Raw genomic sequence first — 26,811 nt, 5'->3', positions numbered from 1 at the left:
TTTTAAGTCCCGCATAGGTGAGAAAATCATTTGCTATGAAAGTGTTGGCAAAAATAGAGTGGTCACTGAGTTTGGCTCTGGTCAAATGTAAGCCCTTTTCAATCTGCCTTTGTATTCTGTTGTAGTAACTGGCTACTAATGGATTTTTTCTGTCATTTCAGATGGACTTGTTTTAGTAACTGGCTGCTAGCAGATTTTATTTACCTGTTCATATAAAACCACTTTCATAAGATTAGCAAAGCATGGTTGAGCTGGTTTTGAGGGAAACTACTTTATTCCATTTTCTGACCCTTTGTTGTGCTTCTGAATCACTGTGGTATGCTGTTTAAAATGTCCACAGCACTTCCTACAATGCAGCTTTTCCCCCAACACCACCATCCTTTTTTACCATGTGATCTTTCTTGGAATTTTTTTTTACTTTTTAAAAACATTCTAAGTTGAACGCTATAGAGCTAAACCAATGTATCACTTCAGTGCTATGTGAGTCAATGTATCTCAGTGTATCTCAATGGAGTCAATGTATCTCAGTAATGCTGCTATAGTGCTGAAATGCTACATCAGTTTAGCACTATAGTGCTCAACTTAGAATTAAAAAAAAAAAATCCAAGAAAGATTGCGTGGTGGAAAAGGGTGCAGTGGAAAGTAGCACTGTTTGAAATGACCATAGTGTTTTAGAGACAGCTCATTAATGAAAGGAAATTCAATGTATGAAACCTCCGTCCCTGTATTGCTTTACTCAAAATTGGGCCAACAACGAATAACATCTGGTTTAGAACAGTAATGTGAAAAGGCCATAGTTTAAAACAGCAACAAAACTGGCTAACATTTTCAGAACCTTCTGTAGTCACCCACACAAAATTTCTAACAAAATATGGTGTGTCCTGGAGAAACCGGAACAGTTAACGTCTTTGTGTTGCTTAGCAACACTGGTTGCCATTTTGAGTCTGTAATACATAGAAGTGTTTGAAGCTTCAAGAAAAGGCAGTTAGTAATGGCACTGTATAACCTCAGTGATAGTAACACATGTGAAGAAATACTGGGAAGAGCCTATACTGGGAAGAAATACTGGGAAGAGACAGTCTGCATAATAGTCTGTATCATTTTCTATGAATGTGGTAAATATCGAAAATATCGTTATTTGACTCCTGGCAGTAACACATGCTGCCAACCAGTATGTGGAACTGTATTCAGTACATGAAATAGTTACCTTCCAAAAAAAAGGACATAGGAAAAACAAGCTGTCTTTTCATCTTCATTATTTCCCTGATGTCTAATAATACAGTGGTTTTGGAGCTAACGGCTATTACTTAACTGTCATTCTGAAATGTTGGTTGTTTTCCTTGACGAATTGCCTGTGCACCTGGTTTGAAAGGGCTAGCATGCTGGTGATTCTCCTCAACTGTGTTACGCTGGGCATGTTTCATCCGTGTGAAGATACAGGCTGTGATTCCCCACGCTGCAAGATTCTCCAGGTACAGGCATTTTCTACTTTTGCATTATGCTGTGGAAACACTACACTTTTATTCTTATCAAGAAACTACTTATTTCATTCATTTCATTCGATTTATATCCCGCCCTACCCCAATGAAGCGGGCTTATTTGCAAAACTGTACGGAAGGTCCGAACAGTATGGAAGGTCCTAGATGGGAGAGGAGTCAGTGGCAGCGGGACTGCCCTTTCAGGACGCTGGTCCTGACAGACTGCAAGCGAGGCCCTGCAGTGCGGTTTTACCCACGATCAAGTGATCGGCTTGGGGGGGGGGGGGCTTTAGATAGCCGGAACGCGGCACTAGAGCCGGTTCTGGCATTGAAATCAACATGGGTGGGGAAGGGAGGGAGGGGGAGCAGGCACGGGGGGCACAGATCTGCAGGGGGGGAGGTGAAAGGAAGGGAACAGAGGGGCAGGCGGCAGCGGTGGTGGCGGGCGGCGGTAGTGACTGGCGGGCGGAGGAGGCAGGCAAACTAGGTGCTTGCCTGGGGCACTGGGAGGGGGTGTGGAGCCCAATTTGGTGCCTAGTTTGCCTAGTGGGCGAGCCGGTCCTGGGTCCAAAGTAAGGTTGTCATCTTTGGGGCAGGGAGTGGGGCGCAAAGATTTCCTAGCGCTAATTTCCAGACAACAGAGATGCGGATTCCTGGAGAAATGGCTGCTTTGGAGGATGGGTTTTATGACATTATACCCCACTGACCTTCTCCAAACCCCACCATCTCCAGGTTCCACCCCCCCCCAAAAAAAAAAATCTTTAGAAATTTCGTAATCCAGAGTCAGCAACCCTACTGTACAAATATTCTTCCCCTGCTCCTGGTGGAAAATTCAAAGCAGATAGCCACATTTCAATGCAACTCTCACTCCTGTCCCATAAATGCAGTGTTTTCATAGCTGTCCACTTTGATGATATAGCTGGCAATCCTTTCCACAGAAAAAAAATATGTCTAATGATGATTTCCTTGAGGTCAGGTCCTCCAGATAACTGCTACTGCTACTGATTCAGGATCCAGATCCCAATCACCAGATACAACATCTTGTTCCATTTCTATATCTTCCAGAGTTTTGATGACTTTATCTTTGCCTTCTTTGCTGTGGAAATGATAATCAAGATGATTGCACTAGGGATTTTTGGGAAGAAGTGCTACCTGGGAGACACATGGAATCGTCTGGATTTTTTCATTGTCCTAGCTGGGTAAGTAATAGTTCTCAACAAAAAGGCAACTTCCTGCTTAGGAAACAGTTTGAGACAAAGATGATTGTGCTCATATTTCCTCCTCCTTAAATAGGAAGAAAGCAAATAAAGTGGAATGAGGGTAGAAAATATCTATATAGTAGCAGACATTAACAAAAACTTTTGTTTTCCAGTTACTTATGTGATGAAATGACTTTGCTCTTGGTAACTGTATAAAATGTACAACTTTGCAAGGTGAATTTGCAGTCTGGGAATGTTCAGTGGCTAAACTAAAACTGCCTTGTCAAGTACTCAGAAAGTTACAGAGCAAGTTTTACATAGAGAATAGAGATGCCAGCCTCTAGGTGGGACCTGGGGGGGGTCCTCTAGACTACAGACAGCAGTTCCCATGGGGAAAAAAATGGATGCTTTGGAGGGTAGATTCTATAGCATTGTACCCCACTGAAGTCCCGTTCCTACCCAAGCTCCACCCCCAATTCCCTAGGATTCCCACAACCCGGAGCTAGCAACTCTAACCCTAATAGAGAATCTCTGTGCTTTTGTGAGTGAACACATCATGGAATGAAAAAGATTTTGCAATTCTTCTGCAGTAGTCAGACTTCAAGGGAAGAGGTCAGTAAGATGACGGACAACTGTACAAGCGTGAGCAAAGCTTGAACAGAAAATTTTGCAAATGATAAAGTTGTTCTGCTCACCTCTTAACATATTCTAATCACCAATTTTATTTTTCTTTGCTCAGAAGTTGCTTATAAAACTTCTCCTGAATCTGGGTCTAGTGTCACTAATCATGTTCTGCTTTCCCTTTTCTGTGCTCAAGGCTGGTTCATGAAATGGCCTTGCAGGCCTCAGAGAAACCTCTCCAGACTCTAGGGGTCAGTTTCCCAGGAGACAGTGGCTCACAGGAACTGCTGTATTTCCACCAAGTTCTTTAGACTAACACAGGCAAATAAAACAAAAGAGAGGTGGTTCCTATACAAAGATGTCTGAAACAAATGCAACACAAGCACAGAGACTGTGCTTTCTCACGCACATACACTTACTGGCTCTGGTTCCTATACAAAGACATCTGAAACGAATGCAGAACAAGCACAGGGACTGTGCTCGCTTTCTTTCTCTCACTCAAACATGCACACACATTTACTGGCCCTGGTTCCTATGCAAAGACATCTGAAATGAAAGCAAAACAAGCAGAGGGACTGCGCTATCACTCATTCACACAGGCAACTCTGCTGCTGGCCCCTCCCAATGCAGCTTTTACTTCCCACTCAAATTTAAAGGCACACCCACATTTTAAAACACAAGGAGTTTGCAGGCTTCTAGACCTGTGAAGATCTAAAGAAACATCTTGGCTGCTGAGGCAGGGCTTCCCCCAGCAGTTGGGGGCAGGGTGAAGCCCGCAAAACTGGGGGATCCCCCACTGGGACCTGGGGACTGGCAAGCCTAACTAGGTTATATGTTGAGACTGGAGGGCTGGTTTAGGGGACAGTTCACCCTTGGCAAACCCCCACATGGCTATTGTTTTCATGACACTACTTTTTTTTTCTGAAATTGGTGTTGTGGTTAATCTTACCACCCATATATAAAAGCCCAAGTTGGCAATACTTACCAAGATACAAATAGAAGGTAGCCTATCTAGGTTTGAATTACTCTAACAAGTGAGATCTCCAAGGTTACCCCCTACACCCATGGTGATTGAACTAGCAGGACAATTTGTAATTTGTAGAAAAGTTGTTAGTTGTTGTAGATTTTCTGGGTTGTATGGACATGGTCTTGGCATAGTAGTACCTGATGTTTTGCCAGCAAGTTGTGACCAGCATCCTCAGAGGTATAACACTGAAAGAGTTCTCTATGTGTCAAAGTGAGAGAACTTTGCTGTCACAGCTGCTGGCAAAACATCAGGTACTACTATGCTAAGACCCCAGCCATACAGCCTGGAAAATCCACAACAACTAATGAACTCCAGCCATGAAAGCCTTTGACAACCTACTGTAGAAAAGTCTTTTAAGAAGCAGGAGGGTCTGAATTTCAGGTTACCAGATAAATATACCTTTTAATTCCCATCCTAATCAGTTTGTGGCAATTAAAAGGAATCCTGGATGTGCTGGAGGGAGGGACAGACTAAATCTGGAGGGGTGAACTTAGTGAAGTCCAATAGGTTGAGACCTGGGCCAGCTGAATGGATTTCATATTTCTTGTGGCAGAATGAAATGCCTCCAGGGTCCCCTTTGTCCCAATATAAAACTGCCTTTTAATATTTTTCAGTACACTGTGCTGATAGGAAACATGATGCAAAGCTAAAATAATTCATGTTCTCTGAACATTTGCTCTGATTTGTCACATTTCCTGTTATTCTATGGCATACTCACTGGAGTTATATGAGGGTTTGCAAGCCTAGGGTTTGTTTTTGTTTTTGCAAACTTTGTACAATTTTCTGGGTTTCCTAAACAAATGACTTTGCAGTAGTTCTCCTGGCCTGTTGAGCTAAAAGGGCAGGTTGTGATTTATAAGGACTTGTGGAAGTTGAGTATGCATAACCAGAGTGGCATTAGGGGTTGGTTGGGCAACAGGAGAGGAATATGTTGTCAGCCAGTTAAATTTGCTATTCTGTATAACCACAGTGGAAGTGAAGAATAGGTTTAAGGAACTAGAGTTGATAGCCTGAAGAACTATGGACGGAGGTTCATGACATTGTACAGAAGGCAGCAATCAGCACCATCCCAAAGAAAAAGAAATGCAAGAAAACAATGTGACTGTCTGTTGAGGCTTTACAAATAGCTGAAGAAAGAAGGAAAGTGAAAGGCAAAGGTGAAAAGGAAAGATTCACTCAACTGAATGCAGATTTCCAGAGAACAGCAAGATGAGATAAGGAGGCCTTCCTGAAGGAACAATGCAAAGCAATAGAGGAAAATTACAGAATGGGAAGAACAAGAGATCTCTTCAAGAAAATTGGAGAAATCAAGGGAACGTTTTGTGCAAAGATGGCCATGATAAAGGACAAAAACGGTAGGGACCTAACAGAAGCAGAAGAGATCAGGAAGAGGTGGCAAGAATACACAGAAGAATTATACAAGAAGGATCTCTATGTCCCTGACAACCATGACAGTGAAATTGCTGACCTTGAGCGAGACATCCTGGAGTGTGAAGTCAAACAGGCCTTAGAAAGCATTACTAACAACAAAGCGAGTGGAGATGATGGTATCCCAGTTGAGCTATTCAAAGTTCTAAAATACGATGCTGTTAAAGTGAAGCACACATTATGTCAGCAAATTTGGAAAATGCAACAGTGGCCACAGGATTGGAAATGATCAGTTTATATTCCAATCCCAAAGAAGGGTAATGCCAAGGAATGTTCAAACTATGGTACCATTGCACTCATTTCACATGCCAGCAAGGTCATGTTAAAGATCCTACAAGCTAGGCTTCAGCAATATGTAGATCAGGAACTATCAGACGTTCAAGCTGGGCTTCGGAGAGGTAGAGGAACTAGAGATCAAATTGCCAACATTCGCTGGATTATGGAAAAAGCACGGGAGTATCAGAAAAATGTCTATTTCTGTTTCATTGATTACGCTAAAGCCTTTGATTGTGTGGATCACAAAGAACTGTGGCAAGTCCTTAAAGAGATGGGAGTACCAGACCACCTCACATGTCTTCTGAGAAACCTGTATAAGGGTCAAGAAGCAACTGTCAGAACGGGATATAAAACAACTGATTGGTTTAGAATAGGAAAAGGAGTTCAACAAGGATGTATATTGTCACCCTACTTATTTAATTTATATGCAGAGTACATGCAAAGAATGTTTGCCTGGATGAAGCACAAACCAGAATTAAGATTGCCGAGAAAAACATCAACAATCTCAGATACACAGATGACACCACTCTAATGGCAGAAAGTGAGGAGGACCTAAAGAACCTCTTGTTGAGGGTGAAAGAGGAGAGCACAAAAGTAGACTTGAAACTCAACATCAAAAAAACTAAGATCATGGCATCCGGCCCCATCACACTTTGGCAAATAGAAGGTGAAAACATGGAAGTAGTGACAGACTTCACATTTCTGGGATCCAAGATCGCTGCAGATGGTGACTGTAGCCATGAAATTAAAAGATGTTTGCTCCTTGGGAGGACAGCTATGGCGAACCTGGGCAGTATAATAAAAAGTAGAGACATCACCCTGCCAACAAAAGTCCATATAGTCAAAGCGATGGTATTCCCAGTAGTCATGTATGGCTGTGAGAGCTGGACCATAAGGAAGGCCAAGCGCAGAAGAATAGATGCTTTCAAGCTGTGGTGCTGGAGAAGAATCTTGAGAGTCCCTTGGACTGCAAGAAGATCAAATCAGTCAGTCCTAAGGGAAATCAACCCTGACTGTTCCCTGGAAGGTCAGATGCTGAAGGTGAAGCTCAAATACTTTGGCCACCAAATGAGAGGGGAGCACTCACTGGAGAAGACCCTGATGCTGGGAAAGACAGAAGGCAAAAGAAGAAGGGGACGGCAAAAGATGAGATGGCTGGACAGCATTACTGATGTAACTAACATGAATTTGAGCAGGCTTCGGAGGATGGTGAAAGATAGGAGGGCCTGATGTGACTTCGTCCATGGGGTCACAAAGAATCAGACTCAACTGTGCTATTGAACAACAACAAATAACCAAGCCAAACTGCAGTGGGTACCCTGTATAGTCCCCGACATCTCCAGGTGCAGGACGGGAAAAGATCTTTGCCTGAGATCCTGGAGAATGCTGCCTGTCAGAGTAGACCATACTGGGATAGTTGGACCAAAGGTATGATTGCATATAATGTTCCTAGTAAAGGTGGGTGGTTTCTGCCTGAGGGAGCAAAATGTCTTAGTTTTGCACTGCCAAGACATGTAGACACTTCATTCCCTTTTCTTTATTCATGGAGGCAGCCCTGTGTATTCTGAGATCATCCAGGAATTCATGAGTGGGAAGAAATATCCCTCGGCAGCAATCCACCATCCTATCACTACCAGATTAAAGAACAAGTGTCGTAAATGAAGGAATGACATCAGCTGCCTTGCTGCCCACATGGTGAATGGGCTGTGTGAACAGTGCCCTTGTCATCTACCATAGCAGTCTCGGCTCCTAGCGGCACTCACAGTGTTAAATTTTGCAGACGGCAGCAACAAAAGAATGTCACAAAACCCGCTTTCCTTTGTTCCCTGCCAGCCTGTGTGCTTTCCATACTGTAAGGTCTTTTGCTCCACAGTTTTGGGCGGACTCAGCTGGCACTCTGCTCAAGTATTTTCTCTGGCTCCAGAAATATTGGTAGTCTCAGTTTCATGCAGATTGTCCAAATGGATGAGGTTTCAGCAAGTTTGTTTAAAGCACAGAGCTGTGTTCCAAAGAGGGAATATTTTAGTCAAAATGTGCGTGATTGCCCTTTTGTTTTGAGGGAACGAGACCAAATTTTTGCCTTTCATGAAGTGTTTTTCTTTCAGAGGCACCTGGTTTAAATTAAAGGCTCTTTCTAGCACCCAAGAATTTCCTGGCAGAGTCCTGAAATCCACATGAAAAGTTCCTGGCTCCCAGCCAATAGGGTTAAGTTTCCTTAACACATAAAGAGCTTGGAGGCCCTCTCCTCACCTTTCTATTCATACAGACTGCCCAGAGTCTATTCGGGTCCTGCCCCTACTCCCACACCCCATGTAATTAACTGGAATTTCCTGGAATCTACTGGAGGATTCCAGAAATAAACCTTCCAGCATTTTCCCAGGTTAGGAAGTCAGCAGCAAAAGCTGTTCTGGGCAACTAGAAGGAGCCATGTGGCTGTATCAAAGGTGTTGTGTGTTTGCACTACTACTATGCAATCTGAAGAGAAATCAGAGTACTAATAATAGTTCTTAGCATTTGTATAGCCCTTTAGAGTATTGAAAGCATTTGACTAACATTATTGCAGAAATTGTGGAAAATAACTCGCTCAAGACACCTAGTGAGCTCATGTACAAAGCAGATGATTGTCAGATCCAAACTGAATGTGCTAGTATCCCGACAAGAGCATTAATAAAATCTAGATAAGTCTCTTCTTACTATTGTAACACTGCCGATAAACTCTAATGAGGCATGCTGTCATTAAACGGAGGGGAGGAGCTACCCTGCTCAGCCCTTAGGGGACCAGTGCCGCATTAAAGTTTTTAACTATCTAACACTCTAGAAAAGATCTGGCATCCACTTGATGTATGTCAAGAGGGATGGGCTAGAGACATCAGGGTCTGAAATGAAAACTAGACGAGGCCATTATACTCCTGTCTTCTCTCTCTACTATTAAAAGCAGAGGCTTGTGAAACTCCCCTGAAAGGCAAGTCTTCTCCCACCCCAGAATATGACTGGTCACAAGACATTGCCAAACTCCTTTGAGCAATGACTGGCATTGGTCAAATCCTGAGGCTAGGAAGATGAGCGAATGTGCAGCGAAGAAAGTGGAAGGAGATTTCCATCCCTTTTGCTTGACTTTGCAGCTTGGAACCCGTCCAGCCATCCCCCCCCCACCCCACCCTGTTTCTTCAGATAGAGCAAATTAGCCACATTTTGGGATAGGATGCACTTTTGCTCAAGTAGTAGCTAGGAGTGTTCATATAACAGAAGGCGTTTTCGCACTGACCTTATGCTGGAGCGCCATCCCTCTTCACCACGCAGCATCTGCGCGGATTTCGCACTAATTGCTCCGCAGAACCCGGAAGAGCCGCAAAGTCCCGCGGCTTTTGCGTCGCAAATGTAAACCGCCAAAAACCAGTTTACATTTGCGACGCAAAAGCCGCGGGACTTTGCGGCTCTTCCGGGTTCTGCAGAGCAATTAGTGCGAAATCCGCACAGACGCTGCGCGGTGAAGAGGGATGTCGCTCCAGCGTAAGGTCAGTGTGAAAACGCCCAGAGACTTCAGTGCATCCTGGATATGTACAGTAGAGCTATAAAGCGACATATACTTTCAGGTGCTTGCTGCCTTGAGTGTTATGTATGTGGACTCAAGAGAAGACTTTGGATATTCCCTCTGGGCTCATTGGAGCCAGGTGGACTGAGCTTGGGGACTTGGGGACAAATGGCTGCAGGATCCAAATCTCTGCAGCCCTAGACCAATCACAAGCCCCCACTGGTTTGAATGACCCAATGATGTGCTAGTGCAGGAATCCAGAGATGTATATAAGTAGGGCCAGTAGGCCCCATCCTCAGTCTATCCTATATCATGTCTATTAAAGAGCTTGTTATCACTTACTCTGAGACTCTGCCATGCATAGAACCCACTGTATTATAGTGGCGACAAAGGTGGGATCCGGATGAGCGAGGTCCAGGGCAACCCAGCACCGCCAAGCGCATTGAGCTCCAGCGCCGCTGGGCAAGAGGCACTGCCACCCAGCCCGATCATGGCCGCCGTGTCCGGATCGCAAAACTCCATTCCAGAGTTCGACATGGCACAGCCCGAAGCCTGGGTCAAAAGACTCAAGTACCACCTCGTGGCGCAGGAAATCAAGGATGATGAACCCGAAATCAAGAAGGCCATCCTGCTGAGCAACTGCAACATCGCCACACTACAGCTAGCAGAGAGCCTGGTCGCGCCAGAGACTCTTAAGGTGTCTTCCTTCGACAAGATCATCGCGGCGCTGACCGGCCATTTTGTCCTGAAGCCTGCTCTCCTCACCCAGAAGCTAGTTTCTCGACAGCTTTTAGGAGCCGAATGAGACCGTTGCAACCTTCCTAGCCCGCCTGCGAGACCAGGGCAGGAAAGCAGAGTAAGGTACACAACTGGAAGAGGTCCTGCTCATGAAGTTCACTCACGGCCTCAGGGACATGAAGGCATGTTGGAAAATCGTGACGGAATCAAAGCCAACCTTGGAGAAGGCCCTACAAATAGCTACTGCAGCCGAGGATGCGCAAAAGGAGAAGGCCCACCACTCAGGAACCAGCGTTCACCAGCTGCGACCGGCCACGGAATCAGACAACCCAGATGGGGACAATGTCCTCAAGCTGCACCAGGTGGGCCAACAAAAGCCGAGGCCATGAGTGATGGAATCGATCACCCCCAAGACCTGTGCCAGCCGTGGGGAGCCACACAAGCGGCACACGTGCAAGTTCAGGAGCACGACCTGCCATACACGCGGGAAGGCCGGGCACATAGCTCAGGTGTGCCGGTCAGCGGTGCTGCGCCCAGGAAAATTTCCTCGCCAACAGAATGGCCACCGCCACAAGGTCGCACTCACGGATGACATTCAGGCACTCACCACGTCAGGGACCCAGGTATGCCAGTTGCCCATCCCCTCCCTGGATAAATATTACGTGACTGTGTTCATGGAAGGCAAGCCCTAAAAAATGGAGGTAAACTCCAGGGCGGGCCAGACTGTCATTTTGGCCTGCACGTTCAGGAAGATGTGCCCCAGGGGGGCAGCTTAGTTAAAACCAACCTCATTCATTGTCCAGGACTTTCAAAGTGGGAGGTTGCAGTCTGGGGAGTGGGCCTGGTCCGCATTAGGTACGGAAAGTTTAAGGGTGAGCTTCCCCTCTTCGTGGTGGAGGGTGATCTGTGCAGCCTTCCAGGCCCTGGGCATCCAAGTGACGGAGATCTATTGCACCCCCGTTCAAAGAGATTTTCAAAAGGTGTGCAAAGAGTTCCCTGGAGTTTTCGACAGGACTCTGGGGACATACACAGGGGCCCCCATAGCCTTACAACTGGACCCCAACATGCAGCCCAAATGGCTGAAGGCCAGGCGGGTGCCACTAGCTCTTAGGCCCAAGATCGAAGAGGAGCTTGACTGCCTCATGGCCCAAGGGGTTCTGGAACCAGTCGCCAATGCGAAGTGGGAGATTCCTATAGTAACCCCGATCAAACCCAATAGCAGCATATGCATCTGTGCTGACTATTAATGTACAATTAATAAGGTGTTACAAGGCCATGCATACCCCATCCCGGTGGTGAGCCACGTGTTAGCATCCTTAGTGGGAGCAAAAATTTTTTGAAAACTAGATTTGGTGCAGGTGTACCAACAGCTCCCCGTGGACGCCGCCACAGCAGAAGCTCAAACCATCGTGACACACTGGAGGGGCTTCAGAGTTAGATGCTTACAGTTCGGGGTTTGTGTGGGCCCAGGACTGTTTCAGAACCTGATGGACTCCCTTCTTAAAGGCATTCCAGGGGTCCAGCCGTTCTTCAATGATGTGCTGATTGAGGCAGCCACCGAGGACGAATTTGCTGACCCCCTCCGAACGGTGTTGCAGCATTTCAAGGGGGCAGGGTTTGAATGATCCAATGATGTGCTAGCTCGGGAAACCCAAGATGTATATAAGTAGGGCCAGTAGGCCCCTTCCTCAGTCTTGTAATGTAGCCTATCCTATATCATGTCTATTAAAGAGCTTGTTATCACTTACTCTGAGACTCTGCCATGCATAGAACCCACTATATTATATTGAGGAACTCAGTTGCATCAGGCTTACTGAAAGAATGTAGCTTCATTCCAGATATGCCCTGGAACAACACTGAAGAATCAAGGGCATATCTGTATGTGCGTGTCTCTGTCTTTCTCCTGTGTCTGAGTTGCATTGCCCTTTTTCCTCATCAGTACATCCAGAAAGTCGCGTGCAAAGAAGGCAGCATGTAATTTTGAACATGTGTTCTGCTGGCTGAGTTGAAACCGAGCCTAGGTTTCCCTCCTAGGCTTTCACTTGGCCTGTGTTGCACAGTTATAGTAACATCTGAAGTACCCTTTTCTTGCTGGGCTTTTGGGGCCCATTAAGACCATACTGGAAAAACCCTAACATACCTTGCAAAGGTCAGCCTGGACAAAAGCTGCCTTGGGGCTGACTAGAGTTTTTGCTTGGTAATGAGCTTTGCCTACAGTACAAAAGCATGAATATGCAACTGGCCTGTGACTGCAGACATTATTCTGAGCAGATAGTTGGCTTGAGAGTGCGGTGTTTGTTTGGGTTTCTTGTCATGATTCAATCCAGGAATTCCCTTTCTTGAGCTAGGTCTGCAAGTTTCAGAGTGAAAGGTGACAGTGGCACACGCTACCAAAAGCAAGAGGTCGGTGAGACAAACTTATGCATATTTCCTAACCTGCGTCATGTTTTTCTCCTGCCCATCTTCCAGGGAGCTCAAAGTAGTGTACATTGGTTTCCCCATCTCAGTTTGATCCTCACTACAACCCTCTGAGGTAGGTTAGGCTAAGAAAAAAAAAAGCAGCTGGTCAAGGTCACCCAGTGAATGATTAAGTTCCTCATCAAAGGCTCCTTAGAAAGCTCGAGAGTCATGGAGTAAAAGGACAGGTCCTCTTGTGGATCAAAAACTGGCTGAGTTATAGGAAGCAGATAGTGAGTATAAATGGGCAGTCTTCGCAGTGGAGGACGGTAAGCAGTGGGGTGCCGCAGGGCTCGGTACTGGGTCCCATGCTCTTTAACTTGTTCATAAATGATTTAGAGTTGGGAGTGAGCAGTGAAGTGGCCAAGTTTGTGGATGACACTAAATTGTTCAGGGTGGTGAGAACCAGAGAGGATTGTGAGGAACTCCAAAGGGATCTGTTGAGGCTGGGTGAGTGGGCGTCAACGTGGCAGATGCGGTTCAATGTGGCCAAGTGCAAAGTAATGCACATTGGGGCCAAGAATCCCAGCTACAAATACAAGTTGATGGGGTGTGAACTGGCAGAGACTGACCAAGAGAGAGATCTTGGGGTCGTGGTAGATAACTCACTGAAAATGTCAAGACAGTGTGCGTTTGCAATAAAAAAGGCCAACGCCATGCTGGGAATTATTAGGAAGGGAATTGAAAACAAATCAGCCAGTATCATAATGCCTCTGTATAAATCGATGGTGCGGTCTCATTTGGAGTACTGTGTGCAGTTCTGGTCGCCGCACCTCAAAAAGGATATTATAGCATTGGAGAAAGTCCAGAAAAGGGCAACTAGAATGATTAAAGGGCTGGAACACTTTCCCTATGAAGAAAGGTTGAAATGCTTGGGACTCTTTAGCTTGGAGAAACGTCGACTGCGGGGTGACATGATAGAGGTTTACAAGATAATGCATGGTATGGAGAGAAAGAAGTACTTTTCTCCCTTTCTCACAATACAAGAACTCGTGGGCATTCGATGAAATTGCTGAGCAGACAGGTTAAAACGGATAAAAGGAAGTACTTCTTCACCCAAAGGATGATTAACATGTGGAATTCACTGCCACAGGAGGTGGTGGTGGCCACAAGCATAGCCACCTTCAAGAGGGGTTTAGATAAAAATATGGAGCAGAGGTCCATCAGTAGCTATTAGCCACAGTGTGCCACTGTGTGACACAGAGTGTTGGACTGGATGGGCCATTGGCCTGATCCAACATGGCTTCTCTTATGTTCTTAAGTGAGAATTTGAACCTTGCTCTTTCTGCTCCAAGTCCATCATTCTAAACATTATACAACACTGACTTCCAAGTGAAGATCACCGTTTAAGATATTTATCTATTATTTTGTTTTGCCGCATTTGGAAAATTAGGTACAGGTAACACAGTGCTACAAAAGCAAATATAAAACCTTAAATTTGGTATCAGAATAGAAAACTAAAAATATGACAGATGTTAATCCCCACCCTTTGAATTGGCTGAGTCCCAGCTACCAAAAAAACACTCTGTCTTGCAGTGTTTTCCAAAGTGCTTTGGCTTTGGTGGGTCTGCAGGGAAAGGTTGTCTTCAGATTGAAATTGAACATGCAGTGCTTTCTAGCCCAGTATACCCAGGACACATTAATGGAAGCCTATTCATGCAGCCATTTGGCAGGTGTTGTCTGCAGGAAAAGTGCTTGAAAACTCTACTTATGGTGATCCTCAAGCTCAGGCGACAAAAGATTAATTAAACTTGTCTTGGAGGTCATATATTACCTAAACAAACTTTGTTCCTTGCAAGAGCAACACAACCCAGAACACAACCCCTAATCATACATATCCTTCCTGGGCAAAGTCTTCCATTCTTTGTCCACAAGGCTGTGCCAGCCATCTGTTCCAGATGTATTGCAACTTTGCTGTTTCACTCCTGCTTGGTCAGCTTTGGCTTTTTTGCTACAGGATCTTTCGTTGCTTTTGAGCGTCTGAACTGTTCCCAACTGGGCCCTGCCAAAGCCAATCTAGTTGACAAAGGACCATATATTAAATATGAAGTGAAATAGCTTCGTTCCTTCTGCCACTCCCCAAGCTCATTGAGTTTCTCCTTTATTTCACAGCTGAGGGCATACCTCTTTGCTTTCCCAAGGCACATCCCTCCCCTTCATTACCTAAAACAATTTGCCTCTCTTTCTGTTCTAGTGCCCCTGCCTACGTAGCAGATGAAATATCTGCAAGGTGCTCATAATCTGTGGCTCTGTGTTCTCTTTTGTTGAGCCATCCAAACAAGGATCTCTGAGGAAATAAAACGGGTGTTTATATGGCTAAGGAAACTGTCTCTTGCCAATCAGAAGCAGATAGTTTTTGTTGCGCAAAGGTCTTGTTCATCTCAGCTGTACATACCTTCATAAAGGGCTCCATATGAAGGCATAGCAGCTGCCTCTAAGGAACACCAATCCTGAAGCATTGCCAAATGCTAGCATAGATGTTCTGGGGAAACCTTTAGGAGAATGACAAGAGGGGAGAAATATTTCAGCAAGCTAAAGAAAGATCCAAGCTGCCATAGCTGATCCAAACTGGCAGAGTTCCTGTTCACATGCAACAAGATTTGAATTCTAGAGTGTTTTCACACATGAGGCTTAAAGCATTGCAGGGCTTTTTTTTTTGAGCAAGAATGCACAGGAATGCAGTTCCGACTGGCTCGGTGTCAGGGGCGTGGCATAATATGCAAATGAGTTCCTGCTGGGCTTTTTCTGCAGAAAAAGCTCTGGTTTGTCATGTGAAGGTCAGACTAGCATGTGCCCAGAATTCTCATTTGCATTACAAATACCCTTCCCTTCCATCTTTGGAATCTTCAGATGTTCATATTAATTGTATAAGGGAGGCTCAAAGGTGATTAAGCCTGGTGTCTGAAAATGTCCCAAACTGCTTTCTGATTTAAAAGTCCTTTTCACACTATGGAAATGCTGTTTTTTCCCAAAGCTTAGCCAGTATTGGCTGCCATCTGTAGCAGTATTCTCCTGTTAACAGGAGGCCAATCTGCACATTCTAAAAAGATAGCTCTATTAGTGTGTGGCAGCAAAACAAAAAGACTAACAGAATAATCTCTCAGGTGGAGAGAGCTAGAGCATTCTGCAGTCTGTTGGCAACAGCAGTCATTTTGATTCCTAGACCTCGCTTATCATTGAAGCAACTATTTAATAAATGGCATCTAATACGTGAAAAACATTTTCTAAAATAACTCCTTTAAGCAGTTTAAGTTGCTCGATAATCACATGGAACCCAGTATTTATAATAATGTGCTTCTTAAAGCTGCAGTACAGATTTGGAATATCATAGGATAAAGACAGGGTGCAAGAGTTATTAATTCCAAGTTGGAAAATTCCTGGGAATTTAGGAGTGGAGCTTGAGGAGAATGGGGGGGAGGGGAGGGATATAATGCCATACAGTCCGCTCTCCAAAGCAGCCATTTCCTCCAGATCTCTGTCATCTGGAGATCACTTTTAATTCTGGGAGATCTCCAGGCCCCACCTCAGGGCTGTCAAGCTCCCGGGGGGTCTCCCGCTTTGGGGGTCCCCAACCCGCCGGCCCAAATTGCTAGAGTGTCCAGGAAAACCATAGTGTTTTCCCGGAAACTCCTAGAGTGGCTGGTGTGCGACATTGCTGGTGCAATGATGTCACTTACAAGTGATGTTATCACACTGTGCGTGCATCATACGCATGAAAAAAATCCCCCACCAGAGGCCATGGGAGACTTGAAAACCCTACCCCTCCTGGGCAACCCTAGCCAGGGAACACATGTTTTAATATTTCCCTATGGGTGATAGTGGTGGTTTTAATAGCCTTCTTGCAAATGGAAAACAACTATGTTAAAAGGAGTAGGTGGGGGCTGGAAATCACTCAGAATTACAACTGCTTCGCAGATGACAAAGATTAGTTTCCCCTAGAGAAAATGGCTGCTTTGGGGAGTGGACTCTATATCATTACACCCTGCTTAGGTTATTTTCCTCCCCAACCTCACCCCAACCTGAGGAATTTTCTAACCTGGAGGTGGCAACCCTAAGAAGGAGCCTAGCCAAACTTTCTCTCTGATGCGCTAGTTGTCATGGATTGAAAATAAGTCTTCCATGTAATTAGGCAAAACCACCTCTGATACATAAAACTGCTTTAAGGTGATGATACAGGCTAAGTGATAATTGTGCGTGATAATTCATTGTATGATTGATTCATTGCCTACTCAAATCCCCCTGCAAAGCCACATTTTATATTGTTATCACTCCACTTACTTTTCAAAGCTTCATATTCAGGAATAAAATTCAGGAATAATAAAATGTATTGATTACACCTTGTTCCCCTCACCCTTCTTTTCTTCTCCCGTTTCTTTTCTGTCTTCTGCTCCATCTGAGGAAGGAGGATAAGGGATGGAGGGGAGAGACTATTCTAGTGCTGAGATTAATAAAGTTGATGGAAGTGGAAATCTTGAAAGATTGATATGTATCCAATTGAAAAATGTGAGACAACTGGATAAATTTGAACAAAGGGTTAAACAGAATGTATACAAGTCTGTCCTAACTTCGTTTGTAGCAGATAGTGTATCACCTGAAGTCTCTTCCCCTGTTCATCTGCATTTCATGTTAAAAATTTAGTGCCATTACAAGATATCCTGATCCTTAGTTTCATTACAAATGGTATTGTGGTTGCGAAGCACCTCCAAATAGTATATTAATTCCCAAAGCAGACATTTGCAGTTTCCATAAGAAGGCTGTGTACAAGTCAACAAACATGCTGAGAAGTGCAAATAGTTTTTTTAAAAAATCATGTTTATTTAAAATATTTATGTACTGCCTCTTCATACTCAAGGTAGCTTACAACTGAAAACTTCAGTATTAAAACACAAGCCATTAAAACACAATCAGCATAAAAATATCCATAAACAGAAGGTGAGTATTAAAAAAACTGATAAGATAAAACTCCTAATTAAAAGTCTGGCACCAGGCAAGCCTCAAGGAGGAGGGCATTCCACAGGTGAGGTGCCACCACATAAATGCCCTGTCTCTAGTCACCACCAGCCTCATTTCTGAAGATAGGCATGTAACTCCCTCCAGGACGGGTTGGCTCCACAGGCCCGAAGCAGCTTCTCCATTAATCAACAGCACCCCAGTGTTGACTGGACTGAGCTTGAATTTATTCATCTCCTCATTCATCTCATTGTCAAAGTATGTAGGTAGTATTCATTATCTCTGTGTGACATTGGACTCTTCCAAAAATACCATTTTGTTCTAGTTTCAGGCCTGTTTTCACATTATAGAATACACAGGTTGGTTCCAAGGTCCTCACCCTGTTTCCTGAATTCTTTATGCCTGCTGCGCCTGCTTTGGATCATGACTGCAGCTCGTATGGAGAAGAGGTTTCAGCTTTTACCTCCTATACTATTTCTCTGACCTGAAATGGCTGGGGGGGAGGCACTGTTTGCTCTATTTGGAAAACCTGTGAGTTTTCATGTGGGTTGCCCTAGGAGACCAAATGATGCCCCCAGAGACCAATTCCGGGAAACAGCACTAGGAAGAAAACTGAAGACCCTTCTCCACTCATGTCAGAGCCAGGATCCAAATGAGACACCACACACATGGGGAACTGAGGAACATTTGTTGGGTGGGACATAGGTTGGGAACCCCTGGACCCAACATGTATACTTTGTAATGTAGAAATCAGCCCAGTAGTCCAGACTGTAAAGAAATTATTTCTTTATGATAATATAATGCAGCTTTTAGCATTAGTCTCAGAGGGTGTAACGTTGCCATACATCCCTCTAATTATAGCTGTGGTATGAGAATAGTGCCCTAATATCAGATCTCATTCTTTTTAAAAAATAAGGCTCTGGCTGGAACAGAACTCCACATGGAAATGAGGAGTTTTGATGAATCACATAATTATGGTCTATTATTTGAAAGGGAATTCTGGGAAATGGATATTGAAAGAACCCTTGAAGATTGCTAGAAGCTGGGGAAAGGACCTTTGACACCCCAAAAATAATATAACTACCACATCTGAAACAGTGAGATTCTGAAGCGTTTAGGGTGAATACTTACTGACCAAAATATGCAGAATTATTGAAGCTTCATTGCTGCTTCGTGGTAGAATGTCACCAGTAATGGAATTATAGGGCATTTTGTCTTGCTACCTCTTTACAGGTTTTGGCTGTAGCTTCTTGAACCCACCCAGAGACACATGCTAAAGGACAGTGGTTACAACAATGCAGAAATGTCAAAAAAAAAATTCTGTACCTATTAATATAATTATTAAATGCTATCAGAACAGTACTTTTTCAGAGATGTCAATGAGAACATCAATAGTGATAGAAATGGTGGAAATAGTGGTGGAAATGGCAACCCTTGACATTTTGTGCTCCATTCTTTAAAGTTTGTCATCAAGTTGATCAGTTCACTGGTCTAGCAAGTTCAGAAGAAGAAGAAGATATCGGATTTATATCCTGCCCTCTACTCCGAAGAGTCTCAGAGCGGCTCACAATCTCCTTTACCTTCCTCCCCCACAACAGACTCCCTGTGAGGTGGGTGAGGCTGGAGAGGGCTCTCACAGCAGCTGCCCTTTCAAGGACAACCTCTGCCAGGGCTATGGCTGACCCAAGGCCATGCTAGCAGGTGCAAGTGGAGGAGTGGGGAATCAAACCTGGTTCTCCCAGATAAGAGTTCGCACACTTCACCACTACACCAAACTGGCTCTCTACACCAAACTGGCTCAGTATTGTCTGCTCTGACTGGCAGCAAGTTTCTGATGTCTCAAATATACCTGTTTAGCATAACTTACTGCCTGTTCCTTCAGGGACTTTCTGCATGCAAAACAGATGCTTTACCACTAACCCCTGCCCATCATTTAAATGCAAAAATTAGCCCTTTCTGCTCATTAACATCCCTTCCTCTACTTTTATGTACATGCCCATATTTTACCTTTTTCTCTAATAGACACCACGGTTATTCTTTTCCTTCCTTTTCTCCCTGAGAGTACAATATTTTCAATATCTGGTGTTCTCTTAAAGAAAGAAGGGTAACTGATTTATTAAGATAAGCTCACCGTTGTTTTTTTAAAGCAACAGAATTAGGCAATTAAACTCCTTATGTATCCCTGATTGGGCTGTACTCATCCTTCAATTGTGGTATAGGGTGGGATAGAAATCCAAAAATTAAATTAAATTAAAATTGGATAATCATATATGTAAATGGTTTTGACTGCCCACACAGAGAGTGTAATCCTAAAAATAAGCTCTATTGAATAAAATGAGACTTCTAAACAGGTCTGCTCAGGAGGCTGCAACTTCCTTTAGTGAGTCAATCCATCTCATGTTCAGGATTCCTCTTTTTCTGCTATCTTCAGCTTTTCCTGGCATTATTATCTTTTCCAGTGATGGTTGTCTTCTCATAATGTGACCAAAGTACAATAGTCTAAGTTTAGTTATTTTATTCTAGGAAGAGTTCAGGCTTGATTTGATATAGAACCCACTCATTTGTCTTTTTGGAGGTTCACAGTATTCATAAAACTCTTTTCTAGCACCACATTTCAAATGAATCAACTTTCTTCCTGTCAGCTTCATTCACTGTCCAACTTTCATACCCATACGTAGTAATGGAGAATTCTCTCTCTCTCGGCTTGACTTCGCGAACGAAGATTTAAGAAAGGTGCAGTAGTCCACGTGGCTGACAAGGCCAATGCGGGACAGGCAGGTCCGGCCACAGTGGCTGCAGGGAGAAGTCTGATTTGAAGTTGGTGCTGTAGCAGTACGATTCTTCCTCAATCTCCTTTTGTCCTCAAGACCAGCTATGCGTGCATTCTCAAAGGAAGAGACAGCCTGGTGGATGGTGTGCATCCATGCTTTGCGATCTGAGGCTAGGTCAGACCACTGGTGATGGTTAATGCAACAGGTACCAAGGGATTTCTTCAAGGAGTCCTTGTACCTCTTCTTTGGTGCTCCTCTATTTCGATGGCCGGTGGAAAGTTCGCCATACAGGGCAATCTTGGGAAGGCGGTGATTTTCCATCCTGGAGATATGCCCTGCCCAGCGCAGCTGCGTCTTCAACAGCAATGCCTCGATGCTTGTAACCTCCGCCCGCTTGAGGACTTCAGTGTTGGTCACAAAGTCACTCCAGTGGATGTTGAGGATGGTGCGAAGGCAGCGCTGATGAAAGCGCTCAAGGAGTCGCAGGTGATGACGGTATAAAACCCTGAATTAACTTGATCCTGGTCACTGAGAATTTCTTCATGGCTGTCCTTCCCAGTCTCAGTCTCCTTCTGATTTCTTTGTTGCAGTCTCCCTTTTGGTTGATGATGGGGCCAAGGAATATAAAATCTCGAACAATTTCAGGATTTTTATTATTAATCTTAAAGTTGTGTTATTCCCCAGTAGTCATTATTTGTGTCTTCCTGGTGTTCAGCCGTAATCTTGCTTTAGAGCTTTCTGCTTCAAACTTCATCAGTACTAATTTCAAGTCTTCACTCTTTTCCACCAGTAATGTGGTGTCATCTGCATATCACAAACGGTTAATGTTCTTTCCATCGATTTTCACTCCACTTTCATCTAAATCTAATCCTGCTTTCCTTATGATATGTTCTGCATATAGATGGAGAGATAAAATGCATCCTTGTCTGACACGTGTGCCAATTGGAAACCATTATATGTCCCATTATCCTGTCCTAACAGTAGCTTCTTGTCCTGATTACAGGTTGCACAACAGTCATCCACAGTTACCCAATGTGCAATGGTAGCTAAATTCATCTTGCACGCACACTGCATGTGTGCAATTGCCTGAAAAGACATTTCTGGAATTTTGCTCTTCAGTACAAGCCAGTATGTCTGAGCCACCATCTGTCTGTTGAGATTTACAGCAGCTGGGGTGGAGAACAAGAAAGCTCTAGTTTTGTACATGTGTCCATGTGCATGCATTTAACTAATAATTGCAGTTGTCTTTCCCAGATTCCTCCAAGCCTCAAACATAATTTCAGTACTTGTATATTCCTTTGGCTCTTTCTGACTCTTGTTTCTTATTATGAAGCTAATGGTGAGAATCAGGTTGATGATTGATTGATTTGTCATCTTTCATAATTCCTGTATAACAATGTTTGGTCAGATCAAAGGTACTTCCTAGTCCAGTTTCTAAAAGTAGCTCATACTGGATGCTTCAGAATAAAAGTGAAAGGAATAGAGCAATCAGAAAAAAAGAGAAAGTGATTTCCCTTGATTTCTTTGATCCCCCCTCACCCACCATACTTCTGACATACAAAGATGTAAGTGGAATGCCAGTACATTCTAACAACCATTTTCTAGCTAATAGACAGTCCAGTAACTGGAACATTGACTGGGGGTGGGCAGAGCGGATGCCACAGAGTTGCACTTGTCTTTTTGATGATGATGTTGGATTTATACCCCGCACTTCACTCTGAATCTCAGAGTCTCAGAGCGGCTTTCAATCTCCTTTACCTCCCTCCCCCACAACAGACAACCTGTGAGGTAGGTGGGGCTGAGAGAGCTCATAAGAACATAAGAGAAGCTATGTTGGATCAGGCCAGTGACCCATCCAGTTCAACACTCTGTGTCACACAGTGGCCAAAAAACCCAAGTGCCATCAAGAGGTCCACGAGTGGGGCTAGAAGTCCTTCCACTGTGGCCCCCCACCACAAGCACAAGAATACAGAGCATCACTGCCCCAGACAGAGAGTTCCAACAATAAGTTGTGGCTAATAGCCACTGATGGACCTCTGCTCCATATGCTTATCCATTCCCCTCTTGAAGCTGTCTATGCTTGTAGCCGCTGCCACCTCTTGTGGCAGTGAATTCCACATGTTAATCACCCTTTGGGTGAAGAAGTACTTCCTTTTATTCGTTCTAACCCGGCAGATCAGCAATTTCATTGAATGCCCACGAGTTCTTGTATCGTGAGAAAGGGAGAAAAGTACTTCTTTCTCTACTTTCTCCATCCCATGCATAATCTTGTAAACCTCTATCATGTCACCCCGCAGTCGACGTTTCTCCAATCTAAAGAGCCCCAAGTGTTTTAACCTCTTTTCATAGGGAAAGTGTTCCAACCCTTTAACCATTCTAGTTGCCCTTTTCTGCACTGTTCCCAATGCTGTAATATCTTTTTTGAGGTGCGGTGACCAGAATTGTACACAGTATTCCAAATGAGACCGCACCATCAATTTATACAGGGGCATTATGATACTGGCTGATTTGTTTTCATTTCCCTTCCTAATAATACCCAGCATAGCATTGGCCTTTTTTATTGCAATCGTACATTGTCTTGACATTTTTAGTGACCCCAAGATCCCTCTCTTGGTCAGTCTCTACCAGTTCACACCCCATCAACTTGTATTTATAGCTAGGATTTTTGGCCCCAATGTGCATTACTTTGCACTTGGCCACATTGAACCTCATCTGCCATGTTGATGCCCACTCACCCAGCTCTCACAGAAGCTGCCCTTTCAAGGACAGCTCTGCGAGAGCTATAGCTAACCCAAGGCCATTCCAGCAACTGGAGGCGGAGGAGTGGGGAATCAAACCCGGTTCTCCCAGATAAAAGTCCACACACTTAACCACGGGCCTTGAATTCAGCAGGAGCTCACAGGAGCACAGCTCTTGAACCTTTCTGAGGGTTCCCCCTCTTTCCTCCCATCTTGTCGATTGAATAGTAGGTGCAGCTGCATAACAATCCCTGGATTAGGAGACCAGGGAGCCAGCCAGCCACCAGGAGCTTTGCCACAACCCTAGCAGCCTTCATTAAACCCTGGAGAAGCCCTATGCCACCCTTTCTCCACTTCCTATGCGATTTTGGGCAGTGGGTGACTTGCTGGCCTTTTGACTGTGGGGAGGGGGCAACCAAGGTGAGCGAGGCCTGCTTGAGCTGGCTGAATCTCTAGCGTGCCTGAGCAGGCCTCACTCACCCGGGGCTCCCCTTTTTGTGTCGGGTTGCTTTTGGCTGGTGGCATATGCTAATGAGCTATGCTAATGAGCTCCACCACCTATTTTTCTACAAAACGACCCCTGCTTAACCACTACACCAAACTGGCTCTGAGCTCTTTGGAGAGTTATGTAAGTTTAAAAATGCAGTACCTGAACTTTTATCATTTCATTTTTTTTTAAAAAAAGTTAACAAATATAAGATTGATCTATATAACAAATCCATTCAGAATATACATATTTCAGAAGCACAGCCAATGGCAGAGACATTCCATGCGTCTGCGGAAGTGGGCTATAGTCCATGAAGATTTATGCATCAGTAAATCTGTTAGCTGTGCGGTCAGAATTATGACAAAGGTGATATTAAGGTGTACACCATAGGCAGCAGACCAAGAGAGCCAGGAATGGGAAACATAAGAGGCAGATTTTCTAAGTAGCCTTCCTTCAGCATAAGGATACTCCAGCTTGTGGGTCTTCCTCCAATTAAAGAGCCACTTAATTTCAAGGAAGGCTACGTACATTGGAAGAAGTCTTCAGACTTGAGTCAAAAGAAAAGATGGGAGTATAAATATTTTAATTAATTAACTTTGCTCAGTGGAGTGGTAGGGATGGAAGAAAGGATACACTCCTCTCTCTCTCTCAGCTTGGCTTCGCGAACGAAGATTTAAGAAGGGTGCAATAGTCCACGTTTGCTGCAGGCTCGCTGGTGGCTGACAAGACCAATGTGGGACAGGCAGGTCCGGCCACAGCGGCTGCAGGGAAAAGTCTGATTTAGGGTTGGTCCTGTAGCAGTGCGATTCTTCCTCAATCTCCTTTTGTCCTCAAGACCAGCTATGCGTGCGTTCTCAAAGGAAGAGACAGCCTGGTGGATGGTGTGCCTCCATGCTTTGCGATCTGAGGCTAGGTCAGACCACTGGTGATGGTTGATGTGACAGGTGCTAAGGGATTTCTTCAAGGAGTCCTTGTACCTCTTCTTTGGTGCCCCTCTATTTCGATGGCCGGTGGAGAGTTCGCCATACAGGGCAATCTTGGGAAGGCGGTGGTTTTCCATCCTAGAAATATGCCCTGCCCAGCGCAGCTGCGTCTTCAACAGCAGTGCCTCGATGCTGGTAACCTCTCCATACGCTAAGCAATAGGAGTTCTACTGTAGTGAGGAAGAAACCAAAGCTCAGAGCCACGGAGGAACCCTTTCTACCACAGAATGACTTTGCTTTGCTACTCTTCTTTTTCCCTCTGTGTTAGGCTTCCCAATCCCCAGGTCCCAGAGGGGGATCCCCCGGTTTTACAGGCTTCCCCCCTCCCCCAGCCAGCTGGCCGGGGGGGGGGAAGCCCCTCCCCCACAGCCATCATGCACCTCCATGAACAATTCCCATAGGGAATGATGAGGAATTGATCTACGGGTATTGGGGGCTCTGGGGGGGGCTGTTTTTTTGAGATAGAGGCACTAAATTTTTAGTATAGCATCTAGTGCCTCTCCTCAAAATACCTCCCAAGTTTCAAAAAGATTGGACCAGGGGGTCCAATCCTATGAGCCCCCAAAGAAGGTGCCCCTATCCTTCATTATTTTCTATGGAAGGAAGGCATTTAAAAAGATGTGCAGTCCCTTTAAATGTGATGGCCAGAACTCCCTTTAAGTTCAATTATGCTTGTCACACCCTTGCTCCTGGCTCTGCCCCAATGTCTCCTGGCTCCACCCCCCAAAGTCTCCTGGCTCCACCCCCAAAGCCCCCAGATATTTCTTGAATTGGACTTGGCAACCCTACTCTGTGTGAGTGCAAAGAGAGGCGGAAAGCATGGCACCTTTGCTCTGTGTACATGGAGGTCCTTCCAAAAGGCAGCAAAAAAGATTGCTGCTCTGAAGGGGCTCACAGTCTACCAGGTGGGACTCTGTGACGCAAACTAAGGATCCTGAATTATGTGATGAAGACCACTGAACTACATCACAATATTCTCATGTTAGAGTCTGAACTAGAGTTGCCCAGTCCAATTCAAGAAATATCTGAGGATTTGGGGGATGGAGCCAGGAGACTTTGGGGGTGGAGCCAGGAGCAAGGTTATGACAAGCATAATTGAACTCCAAAGGGAGTTCTGGCCATCACATTTAAAGGGACCACACATTTTTTAAAATGCTTTCCCTCCATTGGAAATAATGGATAGGAGCACCTTCTTTTGGGGCTCATAGAATTGGACCCCTCAGTCCATTCCTTTTGAAACTTGGACAGTATTTTGGGGAAAGGCACTGGATATTATGCTGAGATTTTGGTGCCTCTACCTCAAAAAAACAGCTTCTCCCCCCACCCTCCAGAGCCCTAGATACCCACTGATCGATTCTCCACTATACCCTATGGGAATCGATCTCCATGGGGAATAATGGTGTGCCCAGCAGACATTTCCCTCCCCTCCCCCACCTTCTGATGACCCTGAAGTGGGGGAGGGCCTCCAAACCGGAGGATCCCCTGCCCCCACCTGGGGATTGGAAACCCTAGTCTGAACTCTGTTTCCACATCCTTAAGCCACAATGAACATGACACTCTCATGGGGGAATCTGCAATCCAAATGTAGATTTGAGATGTGATAAGTGTCGTTGTTTCTAAAGCCACATCTGCCATGGTGTGATGCTATGCAGTACATTGGCTCTTGCTGAAAGAATGAGAAGTGTCAGATTCATCGCCGTTCCAATTAAGATAAAAAGCAACAAATAATGTGCATTGCCTGAGTGATAGTTACTGATGACAGAGCTTTCAAGGGTTCATGAACAAATTTCTCTCCACTTTTCCAAAGATACCATTTGAAATGCCTAAAAAATCATTTTCTCTCTATTCCCTGATTGCTTAATGTTCTCTCTTCTGATTGCCCTGCTTTGTAGATAATGCAGGACACCCAGCCTGGGAAATCTTCCAGTGTGAGTTAAGGACACTAGTTTATAGCATAGACTTTCCTATTATGAAGCCTAAAATACAAGTCTGTTCTTGTATATAACTTTACACCCTGCGAAAATAGAGCAAGTGCAGTTATGTATGTCTGTATGTGTATGCATGTATGTACATGTGTATGTACAGGATGTATATGGTTGTAGGAAAGGAACTAGAAAGTTCCTTCT

General features: G+C 44.7%; 1 protein-coding gene across 3 annotated transcripts in view; it reads left to right on the top strand.

Annotated features, from left to right (window-relative positions):
- The first annotated feature begins 1,344 nt into the window (after window positions 1-1,344).
- CACNA1G (calcium voltage-gated channel subunit alpha1 G) overlaps window positions 1,345-26,811 on the top strand; it is a 313,913-nt gene continuing 288,446 nt past the window's right edge. For 2 of the 3 annotated variants that reach the window (XM_060251974.1, XM_060251975.1), the window contains exons 1-2: window positions 1,366-1,472; window positions 2,544-2,677. In XM_060251974.1, the coding sequence (XP_060107957.1) occupies window positions 1,380-1,472; window positions 2,544-2,677 (227 nt within the window). In that variant the 5' untranslated portion in view covers window positions 1,366-1,379. Of the gene's footprint in view, window positions 1,473-2,543; window positions 2,678-26,811 lie in introns of all 3 variants that reach the window. The other variant, XM_060251973.1, reaches the window with a different exon arrangement.

The sequence above is a fragment of the Heteronotia binoei genome, chromosome 13 (genome assembly GCF_032191835.1).
Source record: "Heteronotia binoei isolate CCM8104 ecotype False Entrance Well chromosome 13, APGP_CSIRO_Hbin_v1, whole genome shotgun sequence".
NCBI classification, from domain to species: Eukaryota; Metazoa; Chordata; class Lepidosauria; order Squamata; family Gekkonidae; genus Heteronotia; species Heteronotia binoei.
This window is presented reverse-complemented; position numbering and strand designations above follow the sequence as displayed.